This window comes from Helicoverpa armigera, chromosome 16 (genome assembly GCF_030705265.1).
Source record: "Helicoverpa armigera isolate CAAS_96S chromosome 16, ASM3070526v1, whole genome shotgun sequence".
Lineage (NCBI taxonomy): Eukaryota > Metazoa > Arthropoda > Insecta > Lepidoptera > Noctuidae > Helicoverpa > Helicoverpa armigera.
In genome coordinates, this window is record NC_087135.1 from 5,571,020 (window position 1) to 5,590,422 (window position 19,403).

General features: G+C 36.5%; 1 protein-coding gene across 11 annotated transcripts; it reads left to right on the forward strand.

Annotated features, from left to right (window-relative positions):
• The first annotated feature begins 1,398 nt into the window (after positions 1 to 1,398).
• Positions 1,399 to 17,608, forward strand: LOC110383210 (uncharacterized). Of its 11 annotated transcripts, none has more exons than XM_049844525.2 (8): positions 1,399 to 1,545; positions 10,538 to 10,655; positions 10,768 to 11,007; positions 12,913 to 13,155; positions 14,412 to 14,576; positions 15,426 to 15,656; positions 15,969 to 16,055; positions 17,295 to 17,608. In XM_049844525.2, exons 2-7 carry the CDS (start codon positions 10,565 to 10,567, stop codon positions 16,037 to 16,039), a joined length of 1,041 nt encoding a protein of 346 aa, XP_049700482.1. In that variant the 5' UTR covers positions 1,399 to 1,545; positions 10,538 to 10,564; the 3' UTR covers positions 16,040 to 16,055; positions 17,295 to 17,608. The 11 variants fall into 11 exon arrangements, with proteins under 11 accessions (XP_049700482.1, XP_021199630.1, XP_021199633.1 ...); XM_021343955.3 differs by lacking the exon at positions 1,399 to 1,545 and adding an exon at positions 7,735 to 7,878; XM_021343957.3 differs by lacking the exon at positions 1,399 to 1,545 and adding an exon at positions 7,959 to 8,115.
• The last annotated feature ends 1,795 nt before the right edge of the window (positions 17,609 to 19,403 follow it).

Below are 19,403 nucleotides of genomic sequence, written 5' to 3' on the forward strand. Positions count from 1 at the left end.
ATTTATTGTAATGTAGGTACATAGCGTCGTAGCGGCTACGTGCTACGAACATAATAATTGCAGTTTTGAAGTAGACAATGTGTCTAATAATAACCTAATTTATTGTTAGTACACTTGTGCCATTAAATAATAGTGTATCTGTCCATATAACACATGTATCTCCTAAAATTACCGATGCTAATTAATGGTTTGTTAGACATTTGGTGCTGTTGTCCACTCCCAATACTTTCATTGCCAAGGTTTGCGACCGAACTGTGTATCATATGTTCTGGCTAAGGTGTTCACACATAACACGGTTACGATATTTTAAAATTTTAACTGATAAAAGCCAAAATAATTTAAATTCACTCATGTTACAAAGAAGCAAGTCTCACACCTCCAAACGGGATTTCAATTATCAAAAATCGCTTGGACCAGCGTTTGAACCCAGGAAGCATCTTCCTATTTATGATGACACTAAACCTAAACTAATTCAGAGAAAACTAACAACATCATCCATAATTAAGTCGTATTTCAACACTCCAATTGCTTTTATAGCAAAAGACACGCTCGATTCGCAAGAGAGATTGTCGGCCATAACTCCAAATTAGACGGAATTTAATCACTCTTTGGTAAGTGGTACTCAACGTTAGAAGTTCTTAGAAATTTCTAGATAAACATGTGCAGAGCTTGTTGTGGTGAACTGCACGCCATATAATTAGCATCGATTAGGTTCCTGAAACATTTCTAGTTGCTGGTGTTACGTTCCGCATTGCGCAGATGATTTATTGTTTAAACAGATTTTGTGCGACGTTTATTGATAGTAAAATGAACGGTGTAGCCGCGGGTGTAGGCAACCGTTTTTACTTGACAATGTCATGGAAGTTATTAAACATGGTAGCTTTCAGGAAATGTGAGCAATGAGTTTTGGCAGGGTAGATTTTTCACAAAGCTTTTCTTTCTATCAAAATATCAATTAGTGAGTAAAATCAGTTTAATTAATATAACCAAGCTACATTTTAATAAGTAGGAAGTGTATCAGTATAATCAATGAAGATGATGAAGAATTGTATGGCTCTTAGGCACATCAAAAGACTACACTCTCACCGAAATTGGTGTTGTAAAGCTTTTCCGAAATATCGTGTATAAAGAGCTACTTAATTTGCGTGTTGTATCGTAAAATGCTTTTATTCTTTCATTTCGACAACTGATATTAACAAATTATTCAAGGTGACCATCAAAAATTCAGATACCATAAAAGGTAAGACGATTTACATCATGTGCACTTACGATGCAAGAGCCAATTTCACATTCCTTTATTGGAAATTTCCGAAGAAAAATAAACAAATTCTCTTCGTGCCATCTCTTTCTAATCCTATAAATAAGACAAGGTGGCGATCGAGTTTGCTATAAAGTTGTCTGTTCGTGTGTCAACAGATAGTATATCTTTGTAACCGAGCTATCTGCATCTGTTTAGTATCATTATTTCTGTAACGAAACAAGCTATAGTTTATTTGCTGTTCAATCTATTTATACTATTACATCAGAACACGTCTTCTTCAGAGTGTAAGTAGAAACGATAGCATAGTCTTTACTTATGCATACTAATAATATATAATAACAAAAATATTTTAACCGTTGGTTTATAAAGGCTCTGAAAATATTGAAAAATTGGAAACCTACACTATCTTCAAGTAACATGGACTATATTTTAGTCCGATTCGGGCAGTAAGTTCCCAAGAGACCCGTGTGAAACCGCGGGAAAACGACTAGTACATATTTATTTTTCGAAATACCACAGACATTCTAAGATACCTTTTGTTTTTAAAACGATTCGGTCGTTTTCATTTACGACGACAAATGCGAATCGTCAGTCATTCAGATATTGCTAACTTGCCAAAATGTTATGTCATGACTGAAACTATGTAAAGCGTATCATAAAAATTGATGGGTTACATCCCATAAACGTATCAACATACTGATACAAACAGTTTTAATATGAAAGTTGCTGATCATAAAGAACATCATGTTATGAAGTGTAATGAATGTTCCGAGTATGGAAAGAAAAAAATGGTTTTGCTTCTCTATAGATAATAATGTACAGTGTAATTGCCGGTATACGTATCTACTATATATCGGCAATTATTACTTCATCGGTTATGTTATGATCTAAAAACACGATAGAGTTATCGTTTTGATCACATAGTCACTCTTACATACAAAATCTCGCCTTTTCCCAACATTTTCATCAAAATTGTATATACGACACCAGCAATTAACCAGTCATGATTTTATTCCAAGTAATCCTGGGCGATTCCATTCCATTAATTGATCCTAAAGCATCTATCTATCATCTAATTCCTTTCCATACTTCTGCAGATGCACAGACTGGCAATTTAAAAGTTTGCTGCCATTCAAAAATAACTCTTAATTCAAACTTTTAATGTTATTTTGTTATATGTTTATAATCTCTAAGCCATATTGCCTCGGCCCATTTAAATCTAAACGAATGTTTAATTAATCATAACAAAGCTGACAATTAAACGCTATTGAACAATAAAATAATGAGACGATTAGCGTTTCAATAATTAACGATACCTAGATGTTTGGACAAATAGTCACAGACAAAAATAAATTACAGCCTATATAATTATCTACGTGTATTAATTACTATTTTATCTACTCGCAACTTGCATCATTTATATCTTAAATGTTTTGGCTAGTTCGCTTGCTGCTGAGAATCTAAGGTGATAGAAATATGTACTCGTAGGTGTATAAATAAAACAAATGAGTGTCGTCACCGTGGTAATGCTTGCTTCGTAGATGAGATGTCGCTAACCGATTGTAAAGGGGAGCTTTGAAAGCTAACTGTCGCCTGCAATTGCCGACCGCACTTGCAGCGACTGCAAGACATCGGTCGATAGCTGAGGGCGATTGTACGTGCTGCTGAATCTTCGATCCAAAACGGTTTCACGTAAATACATACAAACAGTGCGTGGCACTTGCGGTCGGTAGCTGGCATTGAAAACGTACCTTAACACTGTCTGACAAAAGACATTTTCACCCTTTACACCCCCATTTGAACTTCGAAATGTAGCAAATGAGTTAAACGTCATGAAAGGACGAATGCTTCATTTGTCTTTGGCATTAAAATATTTTTGTTGCGATGACAAATGGTACTGTTTTTAGTTTCAACTAATTTTGTAAACATGAACTTCGGACATAAAATAATGAGCAGTGTAAATAGTGTTATCAAAAAATTTTAAACAGTTGATTTTCTAAAAAAAAAACGAGAAAATAAATTACAATAAATCTTCTTATATGTTAATGCATGAAGCTCTGTTCTTCGACAACTTTGCCACCAAGTAGATAAAAAGTCTATCTTCTCGTCTATAGATTCTTAACTGTTACCCTTGAGATAGAATCTTGTGAAAGGAAGTGTAGGTTTAGCTGAATTTTCCAGAATTAAGCTCTAATAAGCCGGAGTTTTATTTGTGTTTTCAAAAGTACTTATTTCCCGCACTTGCTGAAGTGATTATTTTGCAAAAAACTATACTGAAAGGTTTGGTTATTCATAAATTAATGATAGGTACATACATAATATTGTTTCGATTTGAAATCCGTAAAGATTTGTTACGATTGAAAAACGACAACTAGGCGGCTCATTCCCGAGTTTTCCGAAGTTCCCAACATTCTAATAATATCTATAGGTTGAGTATAATTGTGTGTATGTTTGAACAGCTCGTAGTAATTTTAGGCCAGACTTTATAATTGTGCTTGGCAATAACAAAAGGTATCTAGAGAAAATAATTTACGATATTTTTATATCTAGATGCTAAATTCCTGAGATCATTGCTATTTTCAGAGTTTCATTGTTTTTTTCTCAATATCTCACAAATCTCAATATTATACAAGTGTTATTAATAACAGAAAATTATAAAAAAATACTTTAATTTGAATATTTTATTGACGTAAACAAAGTTACAGTACGTTAAATTCTGTAAATTCGTTTCGCTAAGGTGTTAGTAAACATGAGACCGTGACAACATTTCCACCTCCCGATATAATCCCTTCGTCAGCTTTTACGACGGTCACATATGACAAATTTGTCCCAAACGAACCCGGCAAGGTCAGGCTGGAACACAGCACCATATTATTATTAGCTCGCGATAGCCTCTCGAAGGGCAAAGACCTCACAGCACTTCTACTTTCCTTGATCACATAATAATGATTCAAAAATGTTCTAAAAAAGTTACATTACATCACAAGCATAGTCTAGCCAGCTACGTGTGCACCTTACAACTGAAAAAATACGAACGCGACGTGTCGTGACAACAAAGGAAATAGAATATGCCTACCATCGGAAGTTGTCCGATCTTCAGTTGTTTATAGCAAATCTATTTATAAACCAGTTGAATGCGGGCCAAAATTCGATAAAACGTGATGTTTCAGGGTGATGCACGTGGGACGCATGACGGCATACAACCAGACAACACACATACCTAAATAAGTAGGGTTATCCAATGTAAACACGACACACTCATAACATAACAATCGTAAAAAGGAAATGGAGCAGGTTTCTGTGAATGAAATGTTCCAGTGTATGACGTACTAGAGCTTTCGTGCGTCAGGATCGCAGGTCACTCATGAAACGAGGTGACCGATTCGCCTTTCAGAGATCATAGAATTCTAAAACAGAAAATACTTAATTCCAGTGTTGGAAGTGTTACAACCCTGCTAAATACACGTGTAAAACGTGACAAAAAATACGTCTTGCAAGACTAGAAAATTAAACAGAAAATTCTCAAGAGATTAGCCGTGAAAAATTGTTTTCAAACATCTGGGTTTTGGTAGGTATTAAAATATAACACAAAATACTTAAAAACGGGTTGTTTTAAAGGCACATTCTTATAAGCCTGATTTAAAGATACGTTATTATTCGTTACTTCATATTGTTGCATCTACTCCATTTCAGGGAAAGCGCTCGCTTTCCATCCTATTTAACTTGAATTTATTTTGTCTTACTAATAGCTCATAACTAGAGAAAACCATCAACCCTTAGTAGACATAGTTTAATGAAAATGTAAAATAATAATAAAATGGCAACCTTGTCCTGAAAATGTCGAGGAAAACATTAAAACATTATGTGGGCAACCTTAGTGCTAATGCTCACGGTTAGGGCTGCCATCCGTCCGGGTTTCCCCGGATTTGTCCTCGTTTGGAGGCCGTCCGGGGGCCGTCCGGGCGGGGTTTCAAGAAGTGTCCGGGGAAAACCCGGACATTTTTCACAGGGCTGTCTTTACCTATGGTGCTAGGTATGCGAATAACCCGAACGCCGCGGGCTCAGAGGCGCCGCAGAGCGCCCACGCCAACGCCATACAGGCCTATGGCCAGCAGATTTCAGAGGACGATCACTCGATTTGAGAGGATAAGAAGTCAAACAGGTTTTTCAATAACAAAAGTTAAATCCACCATTCCTACCCTGCCTCGCCTCCATCAACTACGAGTTGAAAACATAATATACGTGAGATTGCTTGCCTTGTAAAATTACAAATGACAAGCAAAAGGGCAGAAGTCGAAGAAAAAAAAATGCGCTCGCTACGCTCAAGGTTTTTCTTTCTTTCTAACTTATTCTGCGTTTACTTTTTGAGTTCTCAATATAACAATCGATCCAATCACGGTTTCTTTTCATTTGTGATTAATTCCGAATTTAATTTGAGAGTCCTCAAACAAACAAAAAAAAATCTTACTCGCTAAGCTCTGACTTGTTTAGGTACTTTTATGTCCCAAAACTCAAAAATTTTCGCGCTCGCTTCGCTCGCGGCTTCTGTACTTGTTACCGTCACTGTATTTTTTTTTACGTTTAGCTACTGTAATATCCCCCCAACAGTCAAAACATTTTGCGCTCAATCCGCTCGCGACTTCTTCGTATTTTTTTTATACAAGTTCAGTTTATTTTTTGTCCTAGAGACAGCCCTGACTTTTCATGTCAGGTAGCACGTCATTGAATTTAAGTAAATGGTATAAAAATTAGGTCTTGTTTTGTTTAAAAAAATCGGACTCGTCCGGGGAAAAAATGCGATTTACGCCAAATGTCCGGGTTTTTTTATATGTTTGTCCGGGTTTGGCGAAATTCGAGATGGCAGCCCTACTCACGGTTCACCAGAGTAGGTGTACTGACAGTTTCTATCGAAACGACAGGTGACAGAAATAATTGAGTCATAACTGAAAGATTTGCGCAGCTAACTTCTTTTCGCGAGTACCAAAAGCTTAATTGATTAAACCTCGCTCGATCTTGAGGATTATACTAGCTTTTTTCTAATTAAACGATTTTATTTACCTTTTATCAACTCCAGATTCATCTATGCATTCTACACTAAACACTAAACTTTATTTGAATCCATTCAGTCATTTTTTTGCGAAAGTTCGGGCTTTTTACAAATAGCAAGCACTATGGTCAATCATATTGGGATAAATTAAGATAAGGATAAGACAGTCTTAAAGTTATTTATATAAGTCAAGTTAGTCTAGTTAAATATCTATAACTTTCCTACAAACGGTATCACCGAAAATCTTAAAATACACTCAAGAAGAAAAATATAAGTGTATCAATACGAGGTCACCTGTCGCCGATGGCGCCGACCTTGTAAATCTTTTTCACAAAAATAAAATATTATAAATCACATCAAACATCTTTTATAACTAGTACCTAATAAATTAAACCGTTCATAATACTATAAACATCCTGTTATGATTATGATAATGACGTTTTTGTTTATAGGTACAACAAAAAGGCGGACTTTTTATTTCAATGATCTTGAAAAATCACTACTAGAATACCTGGCTAGACTTGCGTCCGAATATTTGAAATATTGCACATAAACGTTCTTTATACAATCTGTAGATGTCTGCTATTTTATTGTTTTTAAGAAAAACTTATTGATTGATTAAAAAGTTTACAGCATTCGTTATGTGAATGTACCGAATGACGTTTAAAAAGCTTTGATCACAAATACCTACTATCACTTTGAGGCGCATCAAAAGAGAGTAGTGAAATCTTTAGCACAGGAACCTTTTCAGCACATTCGTTCAATTCGTACCAAAGAAGCACGTAATTTCGTATTATTTTTCATCGTATCTTGTCTCGTAATATTTAGACAAACATTCGGTAATATTACACTAAAGAGGCTATACTTGTCTACAAACAAAGAGGATTCATTAACGTGGAATGCAAAGTTGAATCACCCACAAAGTTATAATCTCAGGTGGACGCCGTATCGTTGCTATTTCAGTACTTTCACGGGCGATGCGATATATACGTACTTACATCAACTATGTATAATACCTACCATGTGGGAGGTTTTAATCGTCTCCCCAGAATATTCTACACCAAATGAAGTTATTAAACAAATACTAAAGTTTGTTGTGAAAACTGAAATCTCAAAGCAGGCAGACCGACTCAATCTAAAGAATGCTAACAGACTGACTTATTTTTCGCAGAAAAGTATTCTGGTATCTAACAAAAATAAAAACAGATAAGTTTGAGCAAAATTCAGCATTTGAGGAAAATTCTTCTTTTCCACAATCGTTAAATGATTGTAAGTATAATATAATCGGCAGTTAATGTAATTTTCATGAGCATCTGTTATGATAATAAGAAAATCTGCTACCAGAAAAGTTTGCATCCGGGAACGAATGTAAGCTCATAAGGAGTAAAATACGGGCAAAATAAAATGTTTATTGAATGGTCTGGGCGGGCGGGCGGCGGGAGCGGGGCGGGCGGGCCAAGTGCGGCTCGCGCCCGACGCGGCCAGTGCGCGCCCGCCCAGGTCCGACACTCGACGTCGGCTCGTCAACGAAACCAGACAACTGTGTTATTTAACGACCATTATTTAATCGGTAAGAAACTGCCCAGTGTTGAGTCGTCAAGTCCGCAAGGGCTGGGCCGCGTGAACCCCGCGCGGGGTGTTCGCGCACATCTCACCCCCAAGTGCGTAGCGCCGTCTCGTTCTAAAGTTGCGCAATTGCAACTTCGTCTCTGTCGGTTCGCGACTTCGACTTAAGTCTAGTTTGTATTCTCGCGGGTGATTAGTCGAGATAAGCGGAGATAACCGGGTAACATTTGTTCAGCAGCACGTAAGTTACTCACACGTTGTTCGACAGTGGACGATAATAATACAGGTGAAAATATTTATTAAACGAAAATCAAATAATCAATTTTTAGGAATATTAGTAAACACTGTGTTCAATACCAAAGAAACTTTAATTTCAGTTATTTTCTAAATCAATGTGATGTTTATTTTATATTAGGTTTCCATTAATTGAAGAAATATTTGTAGTGTCCTAGTTTACAACCATTGTGTATTTATACGAACAGGTTCCAGCTTCAATAACAAAATCCATTTGTTTTCAATTTAAATATCAAACAAAAGCAATTAATAAGCTTAGCCAAGATTAAGCTGAGACTGTTCTTCAAAAAAGTATAAAAAATGCTATGTAAGCTCAATTTTTCAAACATCGAATTCAATAGTCTTCTTAAAATGAAAATAAAAAAAAATCTGGAAGTTCTGTATGTGTAACCTCTAACGTTACGTGAGTTCGTGCATAGATCATAGAGCGGAGGGCGCGGCACACCTGTGCGACAATGCTTCGGATCCGGGAATGCTGTGAATCCGATCCGGCCGCGCGCGCCTATTTTCAGCCTCACTCATCCCGCGCCAAATTTGCAATCCCGCCAAATCGACGCGCCTCCATGTATTTTTGTAACCGTTTCACAATCGACTAGCTTTTTTTTATCCAATCCACTTCGTGCCTACATACCTAACCTTCAATTTGTGTCTGATCTAGATACCATGGATTTTTTTACGGATACCAATGGCACTATGCAATCGTAGTACTATGGAATGGAGTATGGAAATGGATGTAGCAAAACATATTTGACATTGGCCTTAAGTCTTGACCTAATTTGTAATAATAGGTGTTAACATCAATCCAGATCACAGGAATCAATTGGCGTTCGATCAAAGATATTGAAAAAGTGCATTGAAAAGCTTTAATCACTTTTTTTATTTTGAATAATTATAGCATTTTTATATGATATTGCGGGTTTAATTGATTAGTATTCAGCAATATTCTAAATTACTGTTTACTGCAGTTATTTGAACGACAACTAATCGTAAAACTGAAAAGCAAAACAATTGTGGATCAATTACATCGACTGCTACTTATTGCAAATGCATTTTTTCAAACAAACAAAAGTTAAAACAGCCTAACCAGATTTATAAACAGAAGCTGCTTTATTTTGATCCATAATTCTTAAATTTATTATAATTTATAAAAAATAACTACTTCAATTTCATGAGCTTAATTGTAGTTATTCAGTTCCGACAAGTCCTTTCACTTTTCTGATAGCGATGATAATGTTACCCAACTCCAAAAATAACAGGAGTTTTAAAGGAGACAAACAAAAAATGAATATTTGGATTATCATTAGGAAAACCTTCCAGTATCATTTCTTTTTCAACAATTTGTACCTGCATTGAAAGTAAGCTACAGCTGGATTACTTCTTTGAAAAGGTTGGCAATGAAGTAACAACTACCTGAAAAGCTTTTTCAATTTCGGACATTAGATTAATGACGTTAGCATAGTTTATAACCGGAGAAAATAGAAAATGTTCAGCATTCCATAGATCCGTGAAGCGTATGTTCTTATCTACACAAACGTCGATCTTAACTGAAAGGCTTCTTGATGAATGATGTTTCTGTTTTACTAAATATAAACCAATGACGCACGTCAATGAATAATCCGAATAAAATCCACACTCTGTTGTGAAAAAGTATTTGTAGGTACGATCGATTTCAGATCTTGTTGACAATTATTTGTCTTAGGTCACAGCGCATAAGTTCATGTTGACAATAACTTATGTTTATTTAATGAACATTTACAAAATCTATAACCTAAACGGCGGGATTTATTGGATTTCAAATGTAACTGTTACAGCAATTTTCAAATAATATTGCTCTAGTATTCCACGATGACAAAATTATGAGCTCTTGAAATACACCGAGGTTGAGTCGTACAACACCCATCAATTCGTCTTCGCATACTTAACTCAACGATTACATAATTAGAAATTGCGGCAGGCCGCTGACTTACCTATCCACATCGTAACTCGCAACAAGGTCGCCACAAACTCGAAAATAGCAGAGCAATGAGTAGACATTCGTAAAAACGGCTGTTTTCAAGTTTCTCCTCGACACCAGTTAGATTGGCGAGTGTCCAAGACCACGGGCCATTCGACACGAGCCAGCCACCGAGACGGCTATTTGCGGCCCTGCTGCTAACTCTCGCGTACGTCATTGCTCTATTTACGAGCCACGAGCACGCTATTGTACTCAATTATGTCACCTGGACATATTTTTAAAAGACATATATTGCCGAACTCAAGGTTAACTTTTGACATATTGACAACACATGCTAGGCGCGCATTCCACATAACTTTAACACAATTCTAAGATTTATAACAACGAATCTTTACAGAAATACATTTTGTTACAGAACACGAGCACGACATAAACTGCCAAAATGTTTAAAAGTCATTTAGAAATGATTGGCAGAAATGAGACGCCGTCGAAGAAAGCCAGATTTTGGCAATCCTTCGTGCGATCTCTAAAAGGTAAGCATGGGACCAAGGACAAGGACACAAGCATTCATATTAGTAAACATTAGAAACAATGTGATACAGAAGGAAGTTTAAGTATTGAAGATTGCTATAATATTTTAATCAGGATCGGAAGACATCAGAGCCGAGGAGAGGTACAGGCCCAGCCGCCGTAGCGTGTTCCCCGAGCTCTTGAGCACCAGCTACCCCTACAGCAAGTCTATCTACGACGACCCCATCGCCGCCGCTGAGAGGATCACCGTCCCCGGATACCGCTACCTGCCCGTCCACCGTGAGGTTTACGGATACTCCCCACGCCCCATCTATGCCCACAACTACCCGCGCTCCCTTGACTCGTACAGGCCAGGTTAGTACCGAACTCAAACACGCACACATCGCCACATACGCACACACGCTACACTAACCAACTTGCCAATCGGTCACCAAAATTGTTTTTCATGATTGTCGCTAATTAAATAAGAACACAAATAATTAATTAGAAAACAAAAATAGACTATGTTGATAGATCACCTGTTGGTAGTGATTCAATAAGTAATCGATTGGCAAGTACATCACTCACACCGATACTTCAATTTGGCAATCAAAGACAATCGAAGTCGGTCACAGAGACCGATCGAATTAGTCTTTCTAGAATTACAAACAAAAAGTGTAATAACAATTAGATGTCAGAAACCAATGCTAAAATGTTCATTGTAAATATTACATTTAGTTCGACTATGTATAATAATTTGTATATAGTGAAAAGGTTAAATAACCGTTACATATTTTAACACAAAAGTGCTTCATACATAGCCACTGTTGTGTTGAAATGGAACACAAATACTTCAACCTGGTTGCATAGTTTTCGCTTCAGTTCTAGAACTGTATCAACGTTTTGTTTCAGCAGAAAAGGTCTCCGGGAGAGTGTAGATTAATTCAGGACTTCTTAAATAACGAACACTACATAATGAATGTATAGTCGCATTGTGAAACATCATAATTATCATTTTCAAAAATGATTGTCATTTTTCTGAAAGCTAACAATGCAGTTTTTTAATACTTTTATACCAAGTTATTGCGGGCTATTCTGCTATCTATATTTTACTATGTAATAAAGTTTTATATTATAAATAAAGAAATTTAAAAATTATATTACGACGATGTACAACCTGCCATCAGCTCGAAGATTGAAATTGGATGATTCGATTTAACATTACATGGAAAACATACAATCACAGATCAGTTTATTTTAAGAGTTAGTTATTCTTTAGTTACACCGTCGGAGAAAGATAGTCATTTGTGGGATATAATAACAGTAAATCGTATTAATGTAATCGTTTTCAGATTTTTTTAAAGTAGGTGTTTCATGATTAATATTTAGCTCATTATATTCATGTATACTAGCTGGCATTATGTATATGTTACTGCTTGTGCAAGTTACGACTTATTGTACTAATACAGCGCATGCGTCATTTGATAGAAGTCACCTCTCTATACATAATATACTCCACACTTAAGACCATGAATGTTATGTCGACTTCATTTTCGCTAGTACATACTGTATGTTGATCTTCTAGCATTTGTCAGGTGATACATTTATTATTATTTATCCCCTTAAATAATACTAATATTGTGACGTAATAAGCCCACAATGATTTTCTCTTATCGCGCCCTCCCGGCAAGTTGATGTAGAGGTGAGTTCTATGAATAACTTTCATCATCGTTATTTTATTTTCCCCAACATTTTCATAAAACCTAAGCTTGGCTCAGCAAACTAATCAAAGACTAACATATTTAGATTGAAACCTACGTCCTATCATTTTAATAGGTGCAAGTATCAATACTTGAATCAATAAAATACCATATACGAATGGTGTACACGACATGTTTATTTTCTATTCTTCAGTACACTCTATTTCTCTATTTTTATTTATAACTACATTTTTATTTTTATTGAAAATCTTCTCTAAAAGGTTACAAAAACTGAATTGTGATGTCCTCTGTGTTTTGTTTGCAATGATTCTATCGACGAATCCGTTGTTTGAGCAGTCGTGTTATCAACGATAGAAATGGCATTGAACGCTGGCTTTGGGTCATATTTTTAATTATGATTTTATTTAACAAATCCTTAAAATTAAGGGATTCTAGGACAAAAATAAATAATAAAATGACTCCCAACCAATTCATTGGCATTTTTGGGTGTAATATTTTAAGGGATTTTTAATGAGTTTTCTACGAGGCTTGATTAACCGATTTCCGTTTCTACTGACAGTATATCACGTACCGAGGCGCATCCGACGAGGCGTCGACCCCTTCGATGCCCACAAGGCGTGGCAGGAACATCTCGACAGACTGGCAGCCATCGACAGGCTGTACCCCTCTCGCTACGGTCTCTACCTGAAGGACCGGGCATACCCCATCACCGACCTTAGCGCTCCCATTTCCGCACCCCTGGAGCCCAAGAGCCTAAAAGGCATCGAATATGAGCCTGACAGCAAGCCCCACTGGGGAACAGGTAAATACTAACAACTTTATGCACGAACAACTTAGGCTAAGCTAGGATAACCACGCCGCGGTTTATCTGTACAAACTTTACTTCTACAACTTACTTGTAGTCGTCTTTCGTGTCTGAGATAGACTGATTGTTATTGTAAATAAAGTACAGGCGAATCTCGGCTGATTGCTGATCCATGTCGTAGGCTATGCACGGAATACCAACATTGCGCTAAACATACATTTCTATCTAATAAGACTAGTTCTAGTTGGGATAGCCGAACATAGCACTTGACGTGGATTCAGTTATTGTAAGATCTTATTGGGACTCCATTCACCTGTAAGATTCAATCACAGTTGAATCTAATACGTGTGGTATGACGATGTCCAGAGAAATACAAGAAGCTATAACAACATCTTATTGAGTTAAAGTGAGTAAAATCTGATTATATTGGTATCTAACTAAATCAACTGATACCATACGAATCTCAATCCGTACATACTTTACCTAGTACATTGTAATAAAATAATCATTCAAAATTCAAAATTGTACATAAACAGAGCTTCATGCAATATAAATTGATGCATTAACATCTGCCATATCAATTTTCGACATCCTATTGTAAAAATGACATAAAATCTATATTTTCTTACTGAGTGAAATTTTAAATTGTATTTGTTACGATATGTAGAAATAATTTTATACTTTCCCATAACTTGTTGAATAGTACAAAGATTTAAGAACATTAACTAACACTACGATATATTTTATATTAAAACATAAAAGACCAACCCGTGTTTTGATTTAGTAGTTTAGTACCTCTCCGCTGTAATTTAAATTATATGATTAGCTAAGGAATACTTTCTATGATTTGGCACAAAAATTATTAACATTCTTACTTAAAAATTTAGGCACTCGAGACTTCCACACATTTCTGCCATAAACTATAAGTAATACAAACACGTATTTTAACACACAAGTCTAGAAATGTGCGCCAGTCTCTGAAATAGAGATGAAATATTCATACATCAATATTTTGAAATGAACATGTTTGCATGAGCTGCATTGTAAATATGAGCAAAGCAACATTCGCTCCGGAATGTATTCGGTATTCATGCTCGGCATACAAGAACACTACACTCTACAATACTCATAAATAGAAGAAGGTGATCTCTCTATTCGGTCTAATGTTTCTGTCGACGTGGTAAATGGACTCTGTATCCAATCCCCGACGTGTGTTACTGTGAATGGTATTGATTATGAGACTTGCCATGAAGGAGCGTGGCCGGCGAGGATATCGGACGTGTTCAAAAGCGACCCTTTTTTCGCTGAAGCCGAAAAATGGGCAGACTTTGACCGCTCACTCCGAGGGAGGTCCCCGACGCCCGTGAAGCCGAGGATTAGCCCACCGCGCGACTGCGAGGTCGCATACGATGCCGACGGTAAGGGCAACAGACCCAACCCTTACACCCTGTATCTTCGTCATGACCCACTCTTCTATCTGGGTTATTGGAATCTTCTAAGTCAAACAAAACTGTTCACGTCCGAAGCCCCAGTTCAGTGTAGAAGCATCTAATTTTTCAGAGCTGTGTGAGACTAGTGTCTGTAGTTAGTAACCTCTAAACTTCCTTTGACCTCTAATTTATGTCGATTTAAATTTTCAAGTGAATAATTAAACAGGACATTTTTATTCACAAAATCTTTTCTGATGAATAATTAAGATAATATACAAATAACAATTACTAGTTCTGTCGAGTCCTGTTCAGTGAGTGTACGTGTTCTTTTACATGAAAAAATAATCATTTTGCTAAACTATCGCATGACATTAAGGCAGAAATAAAACTATCATATTAATAATATTAAAGTTCATTAGTTTGGCAATAATAACACTATTAATACTGTTTATTTAAGAGTCCTTCGTTATTTATTACAGAATCAATGTGGACAACTTATTCTGTATTATCTATATTTCATTACATCTGACAATTCTGTGTAAAAATTTTACCATCCATTTTTTCAAAATGACTATGGGAAATCTTCAAAATTTTTAAGTGATCCATAAGGAAGGAAAGTTCCATAACGTACTTGTTGACACCATTTATACACTCTGTATAAATTCACTAGAATGATAGCATTCCGTGGGACTCGTAAATAACGTTGTAGTACTGTGGCAGTGTCACGCAGCTGTGTTGAACGCTTGCTTACTTAACACTGTATGGGCGGGCGATGACGAAGTGCAGCTGTAGTATGTCTGTTGTCCCGGCATTAAACGTTATAGTTGTGGCGTATAGGTGCACCGCTGTACAACGCTGGCGGACTCCGAAGAAGGCCTTGGGCTGACATTTTCAACCCGAGCCCCTCTCTACCGATTTCGGCGATCACTCGGGACCCCTTCTGGTACGACTGGCCGGAGCTGAAGCCCATTGCCAGATGGGACCGCAGCCCCTCCTACATCCGTGACTCGTACCTGTCGCCTGTCAAACGCACCTTCCTTTGGGACAAACACCCGATCAGGCCGTTAGGTTAGTGGGTTGCTGTAAATACGCAAAACGTCACTCTGCAGCTTTATTGACGTCTTCTGAGCTGTACAAAATAGCCTTTGATTTGAACTACTATATCATCGACATGGATTGCCACCGCCATTAATTAACTTTGGAATTAGCATTTCAACTGTTTAAGACTGTGAGCTATTGCGGTTGGTTACTTTCATTTGAATGAGCGACGTTTGCAGAAAACGCGTTGCTCCTAACTTTTTGATGATCTATCGGCGTCATAGACCTTTTACAGATTTTTCAGATTAATTTTACCTACTAACATATGTCTAATTACGGCAGATTTAATGGTGGCAGACCGGTTGACCGTGGACGATCTAAGCAAGACTTTACCATTTATGCGTAGTCTATAAAACAAGCAATATTAAGGTATCTGTTCGTGGTGCAAGTGAATGTAGTTTGAAGTCCTATTGTCTTGTTCACGTGTTGTTCCTACTCATCTGTGGTAGTTACACGGTTGATAGACGTAGCTCACCGATCTTTTGTTCACCATTATAGCAACTGAATTTTTATATAAAAAAAACTTTATCTCATTAGATTATATTTATGCACATTTAATTAGCACTTGAACCCTCCCATGATATCGAAGAAAATATTTGTTTCTTATTTTCATTTAGGTACATCGTTCGTTTGTGCTCATTACCTACATTAATATTTTCATTATGAATGCAAATCAATGGTATCGTTGTTGCAGCAACTCATCGTGTCACCTGAAATACCTACATATGTCAACAGTAACATTGCATTATAAAACGACATAACTATACCTATCATCTTCATTATTATACTGGGTGTCCCATAAGTCCTTTGAAATCTAAATTTCGAATAAAATTTAAATGGCGCGCGGGAATGGCATGCGGGGTGCGGGGATAGCATCAACGGTCTTTGGGAATTCATTCGCCATGGAAAGTTTTACCGTAGCGGACCGTGGTTTTTGTGTGTTTGAGTTTTATCACAACAATGATTCAACGTTGACGGAAGACAACATCGACGTAGTGCAAGAGTCAGTTCGTGAAAATCCTACTCAATCCATTCGTAAGCGTTCCAATGCATTAAATACACCCAGATCGACGTTACAGCGCATTTTAAAGAAAGCTAAGAAATTACCATCCATAAAAAATTCAGTTAATACAGGAATCAAAAGATACGCCGCGCAATGAACGCGCAATGGTGGCCGAATCATTGAATCATCAGGAAGCACCAAATACCATTTATTAAAACTATACACCTCATCAAACTGTACATAAAACCATTATTATTAAGTACATACCTACATAAAGTTCCTTTATATGTTTACTTGTTCTAAAGTGCCATTTTGTTTTATTTAAAAATATGTACCCAATAATACACCCAAGTTTAGCAAAAAAAAAAAATACGCATCTTGTTTTTAATACATTTGAACTTCGCAGTGTTTTCACTGTCCTTAGTAATTAAATGTTAACTTGTGATCAAAAATTAAAAAAAATATCTTAAAAATATAAATTAAATACCTAAAAAGAAATAATAAATTATAAAGATAAATGAAAGATCTATGTTTATGAAAAAAACTCGGGTACTTATGATTATTGAAGCAAGAACTAGGCTCTTTACTTTTGTTTTCTTTTTCAGCTGCTGCTTTCTAAGGGGCGTGACACCGAACCCACGATATTATAAGAACTTAATTTATATTTTATAAACTTTTCTGTTATACATTGACTATGTTAAAACAATTATTTAACAATAAAATTTAAACTAAGTAAGCTACAAAATAAATTACGAATACTTAATATTTTTTGATCAGTGATCACGCAAGATCTCAAAGACTGCAATAACATAGTCACTGCCACGAATATGAACTTGTTACAAAAGTTTTGTTTTTATTACCTAAATATTTTTATTTATTCCATAAATTAAAAAAATCAATAAAATCTATAAAAACTCAACGCTTTTTTATTTTCTGTTGCGTTTAAACCTGAACATGATGGATGAGTATGACTGAAAATCTAAGGCAACAATGTGTTTTCCGAACTAAACACTTACAACTTTATACCGAAGTTAGTGTGAAATAATATCTTATAGTAAAAACACCCTCTATGTACAATGTACACCTCTTATTTCAACCCATATTTCAACTATGGACAGCTACTATATCTACCTATCTACCTATCAAAAGTATGAAGTAACTATTAGACAAAGAATCTTATGCACGTAGATGCATTTTCTTTTAAAAAGCTCTGTAGCTTTAGCTATTGGGATGCAGATAGAATCATTGGGTAGCTTTTAAGCTTTAGTATTTACCTTCTGAAAGATGAGAACCTAGTATTCCTTTCATGCAGTGTGGAAGTAGACTATGCCGAACCACTGAATATAGTGAACCGCAGAGACTGAGGTGCCAAGCTTATTAAAGCATATAATTGTTTAATTTACCACTAGAGCTTAAAATGAGGGTTTTTGAAATTTTTTCTGCCACCGGGTGGCGCCACGTATGCGTCTGGTCCAAACAGCTGTCAAATAGTATGGAATTGTAGGTGCCGAACTTATTGTTTATTGAAATTCTGTTATATTGGAAGTGTTATTGATTTAATTATGGACTACGGTCAGAATAAGGTTTCCGAACTAAAAATTGAGCTAAGAGAGAGGGTGCAAAAGTCACTGGTACTAAGGAAAAGCTTGTTGAAAAATTTGTTAACACAATATGATTTAGTTTTTTTTATTTACTCAACCTCAATAGTAAAACAATAATGCAGTGCTTTAATTATAAAATAAAAAAAACACTAAAATCGTTCACTATTCATAGTAAAGATAAGCACTTTGACAGTTACCTGGACCTGACGACTCGGTGCTGCCACCTGGTGGACGCCATTTTAGAAAACCCTCATTGGTAGGCAATTTAAGCACACAATATTATATTTTATCATTAAAACGTTTCATAGCACGTCATGGCAAGCCATATCAAATATTTTCAGACAGCGGAAAAAAATCCGTTGGTGCTGATAGAGTTGTTAGTAGTGTTATTGAAGCGTCGTGATTGTCAGTAATTGTAGCCGTTCTGAACTCCCGCCCCTTGTCCCCCCTGTCCTCAGACTCGAATGATTTCCTTCCACTTACTCCAGCACATTTCCTGTTCGGCCAACCTCTGACTGCGTCGCGACGTGCTCTGCGCTACGACCGTGTGCAACAACTCAGACAACACTTTTGCCAACGATGGTCAAAGGAATATGTTTCGGAGCTCGAAACCCGAATAAAGAGGAAGGTCAACAGTGAGGACATAACGCCAGACAGCTTCGTTCTTATAAAAGGAGGAGAATGTTCCACCACTCAAATGGAAGCTGGGTCGAGTCAGTGGATGGAATATCTCGTGTAGCTGAAATCCGTACAGCGCACGGCATCATACGGCGATCATTCGCTAAGATCTGCCCCTTACATCCACAATATTCAAGAGGCTTCAGCGACAACTGCTACTTCATGTTGGAAGACTACATCCAGGGGCACGATTCTCCTAATTTTACTTAAAAACAATCGATTTACGTTCGATTGCGATCCAATCCCGACTCGATTACGATTGAAACGTAAGTGGCATTCCGCTATTTTTTCTTTGAAATAAACGTTTTTATCCTTTTCTGTCATTCAATAATGAATCATTTTGTCTGAAAATGATTAACTATTGCAATATGATTGTAGAGCAAACTACCGTATGGACCAAAATCACCAAAATAGCAGACCAATCGCAAACCAATC

Excerpts from the sequence above, each read along its gene's own strand:
- LOC110383210 (XM_049844525.2), top strand. The coding sequence starts at position 10,565 with ATGTTTAAAAGTCATTTAGAAATGATTGGCAGAAATGAGACGCCGTCG. Across the intron at positions 13,156-14,411 it reads CAAGCCCCACTGGGGAACAG|GAGCGTGGCCGGCGAGGATA; the intron begins GTAAATACTAAC and ends CTTGCCATGAAG. Across the intron at positions 15,657-15,968 it reads ACACCCGATCAGGCCGTTAG|ATTTAATGGTGGCAGACCGG; the intron begins GTTAGTGGGTTG and ends TAATTACGGCAG.